The sequence below is a fragment of the Gavialis gangeticus genome, unplaced genomic scaffold (assembly GCF_001723915.1).
Source record: "Gavialis gangeticus isolate Ggan-Ray unplaced genomic scaffold, GavGan_comp1, whole genome shotgun sequence".
Taxonomy (NCBI): domain Eukaryota; kingdom Metazoa; phylum Chordata; order Crocodylia; family Gavialidae; genus Gavialis; species Gavialis gangeticus.
The window spans coordinates 48,131,965-48,135,612 of NW_017728997.1; the positions used below are offsets into that span (position 1 = coordinate 48,131,965).

At 51.0% G+C, this 3,648-nt stretch overlaps 1 protein-coding gene across 1 annotated transcript; it reads right to left on the reverse strand.

Annotated features, from left to right (window-relative positions):
* Nucleotides 1-972: 972 nt before the first annotated feature.
* On the reverse strand, nucleotides 973-3,647 carry RBM15B (RNA binding motif protein 15B; the record flags this gene model as incomplete). Its single annotated transcript, XM_019504625.1, has 1 exon — nucleotides 973-3,647. A coding segment is annotated over one exon (2,415 nt), but the record flags the coding sequence as incomplete, so codon positions are not given.
* Nucleotide 3,648: the final 1 nt, after the last annotated feature.

Here is a 3,648-nt window from a genome sequence, read left to right on the forward strand (position 1 = left end):
TTTGGACAACTAATGCAAAAAACAAAACAAAACCCTATTTCTAAATATAGTTTGAAAGAGTTACTCTCCCCACTTTAGGCTACTGAGAAAGCAAGCTACAAATACCCTAGATTATCTCCCAATGAACCACCTCACAACATATTACAGAACAAGGCATGAAGAAATCATTTCTCCCTACCTGCCAATTTCCTTTCCTTGTCCATTGCTCTTACAGCAGTAGGGCTTCCTAGACTCTTAGGAAGTCTAACTGCATTAACATACAAGTATGTTTTAAAAAGACAAGGGGGTATTTCTCCTGCAAATAAAAGTTTTTAACTAAAGCAAAAACTTTCCAGTTCACCTGTCAATAAAGATGTTCAGATAAAAATCAACCATTCAAAAGGGCACTTCCAATACAACAAAAAATAGAGTTTGTGTCCTTTATTTCTCTGCTACATATAAAAGAGACCTAAGACGCTCCCCTCTCCCAGTAGGGAAGCCCCTTTTCTTTTCTTCCACTTGATTTTTCCCCATCTTAAAAATGCCAGGAATGTCAAACTTTCATCTTTACTTATTTTGTGAATGACTTCTAGTATCTCAGATGCTCTCAGACTGTACAGCTTCAACTCCCCCATCTAAGTATCTCTCCCAAATGTTAAACAGACATTAGGTGAAAACCCCAAAAAGAAACTATGGATAAAAAAATAAAAATCACCCTTATCCTACTCCTGATCTGGATTTACCTCATTGATACTTCTCTGCTTCAGAAACCTCAGTCCACTACTGGAGAATTAACAGGAATGTCTCAAGACTTAAAAAGTAAAATTTTAAAGGCAAACAGGATAGGAAAAAAAAGTCACCTCTTCAGTCTCTTATAAACATTGCTGGGGACAGGTCTGAGAAACTAAGGAGCTGGAGCTATCACCTCTTAGTTCTTGGTGGGAGAGGGAAACAGCTATTGCTGGGCCACAAAAACCAGGATGCCGCACAAGATTAAAAATCCATCAGTGAACAAGGCTTTACTGACATTTCATACAGTTAAAAAATAAAAATACAGAACACAGAAGACAGTGCCACGTTATTAAAAACAAATAAAATGGGCTCTATTTAAATGGGATTAAAATTAATTAGAAACTAAAGATCTTACAATTTTGGTTGAGGTTTCTTGGCCCTCTACCAAAATGATCGGCCTTAAAAACAACAGGGCTGCGTGACACACAAAGAAAACATGGAATCTGAAAAGACAGTGTGGGTTAGGCAGTGTCTTTGACTATAACTATCACCATATGTTCTTCTTCTAACTTTCCCAATGTCCTTAGTGCTGACTGTAGGTACTGCTGAGAGAATTCACAAGGAGGGAAAGCATAAAGCATGCCTGTGCTGTCTCTGCCCTTCGCCCCTCCCACAGGCAGGCTGATCACCCCAGCAGCCTGCTTCTGTTTCAAGTAGGAGACCAGATTCCTGAGAAGCCGACGCTGCAAGCCAGGCTCCACAACAGGGAGGGTCCCCTCAGCCCCTGCCCCTCCTTGGGTGGCTTGGGTAGCCAGAAGAACAGCATAGCCGTTGGGGCTGCCTTGTTTAATGCGGCGAGTTACTTCATCCAGTTTGGGCTGGTCAAGCCGAAGTCTCTGAGCGATTTTGAGCTGTGTTAACTTCCCACCAGATGAATGGTCTTTAAGGAGCCCATTGATGACACCTAGGTCTCCCTCCAGGATGTGCATAGACGTGGGGAAGCAGCTGTTCTTTAGCACAAGCAGCCCATTCCAAGCAAGCTGCAGTGTCTGAGCATATTCCGATAAATTCTTTAATTTTTTGGTCTCAGATTTTGGCTCCTCGTGACTTTTTGATTCCGATTCGCCAGTTCGATGATTGCGTTCGCTGTCCCTCTTTTTTGACTGGGGAGGATCGGAAGTTTCACGATGGGGTTTCTCCTCAGCCACGTGCTGATTGTTCTGAAGGGAGTTTCTCTGCTCCTTCTCCGTTCCAGACTCCGTAGTGTGATTCTCTTTGCGAGCCCTCTCTGGGCTGCGATCCGAAGCTGGCCCACTCGTGGCCTTTGTCCTGCTTCTGTCCTCATAAGGCGAATGAGTAGTCCTTCCACGGTCACTTGAAAGACTTCGGCGTTTCCGCCGCTCATCCCACAGCTTGGGCACATTGCGGTCGCTGTCGCTGCCCCATCGTTCTCCACTCCGACTTCGCACTGACCTGCTGTAGCTTTCCAGGTTATTTCTGCGTTCAGCATTTTTGGCAGGACTGGCCCAATCTGCTTCTGCAAAACTCCTGTCTCTGTCTGAGTACAGGAGATGTGGAGGAGTCCTATCTCGCACCCTTAAGTCTTGCTCTAGGCTTCTGTGCCTGCTATACCCATCAGCTAGCAGCTCATAGTGCACTGGGAGTGGTGCAGGCTGGTACTGCTGGGGGTATCTTGTCTCTTCAGCTTTGGCAAAATCCACTCTAAGCCTCCTTTCTGGTCCTCCCAAAGGGAAGCCCCTCATTTGCGCACAGGCAGCCTGGGCAGCATCCAAGCTTTCATACTGAATGTAAGCAAAGCTATCCCCCTTCACGTAGTCAATAGTCCTGATGCTACCAAAGCGGTCAAACTCCCTAGCTAGGGCAGCCAGGGACGTGCTTGGACCAAGACCCCCCACCCACAGCCGCGTAGTAGGGTTGGCTTTCCCATAACCAATTTTGATGGGGTTTCTGCCAACGACCCGACCAGACATGGCCACCTTAGCCCGATGCGCCATGTCCAAGTTTTGGAACTTGAGGAAAGCATAGGCTCCACCTTGGCCCCGGGCTGGGCGCTTGATCACCACTTCTTCAATAATGCCATATTTTTCAAAAGCGCGTCTCAGCTCCACCTCCGAGACGTTATGGTCTAAGTTGCCAATAAACAGGTTCCGGGTAGCTCTCTGGTCGTCCTCAGGCATCAAGTCTTCCTCAGCCACGATGGGGTAACTGTAAGGCCGGCCACGCTCATCGTACAGCCCATAGTAGTCCAGTGCCCGCTCCCGCTCCCGGGAAAGCCCAATAGCAGCTGCCTCCAGTGCGAAGGCGGCGGCAGCTGCGTGGGCATGCCGTGGTCTTGGCTCCCTCAACAAGGGGCTGGCAACAGGCGAAAGCGAGCGCTGCTTGTACTGGTAAGTGCCATGGATGGGTGGCAAGTAGCTGAGGGGCTCTGGCGAGGGCGCAGGCGGTGGTGTGCGGCTCCGGCGGCCGCCGCGCAGGTACACTGGCTCCACCTTGAGGGGACGGTCATACAGCAGAAGCTGGCGTGCCCGGGCGTGGCGGCGGGCATCGCGGGCATCTCCCGGGTGCCGAAAGTTGACATAGGCGACGCGGCCGAGCTCCGGCGTGTGGGACAGCTTGACGCTGATGTCACCGGCGCCCCCGCCCGAGAAGCGCTGGAAGAGGCGGAAGAGCCCGTCCTCCAGCAGCTGATCGGGCAGCGCCGCGCTCAGCCCGCTCACCAGCAGTGTCTTGTACTCGCAGGCACCAGGCGGCTCCCCTGCCAGCCCGGCCGAGGAGCCGCCCAGTGGGGCCAGCAGCAGCGACGGCGCCGCCCCCGGCGGGGGTCCTGCCAGCAGCAGCGACGGCGCCACCACGGCCCCGGGCAGCACCTTAGCTTTGGGCACCCCGAGCGCGCGGGACGAGGAGGAGGACGAGGAG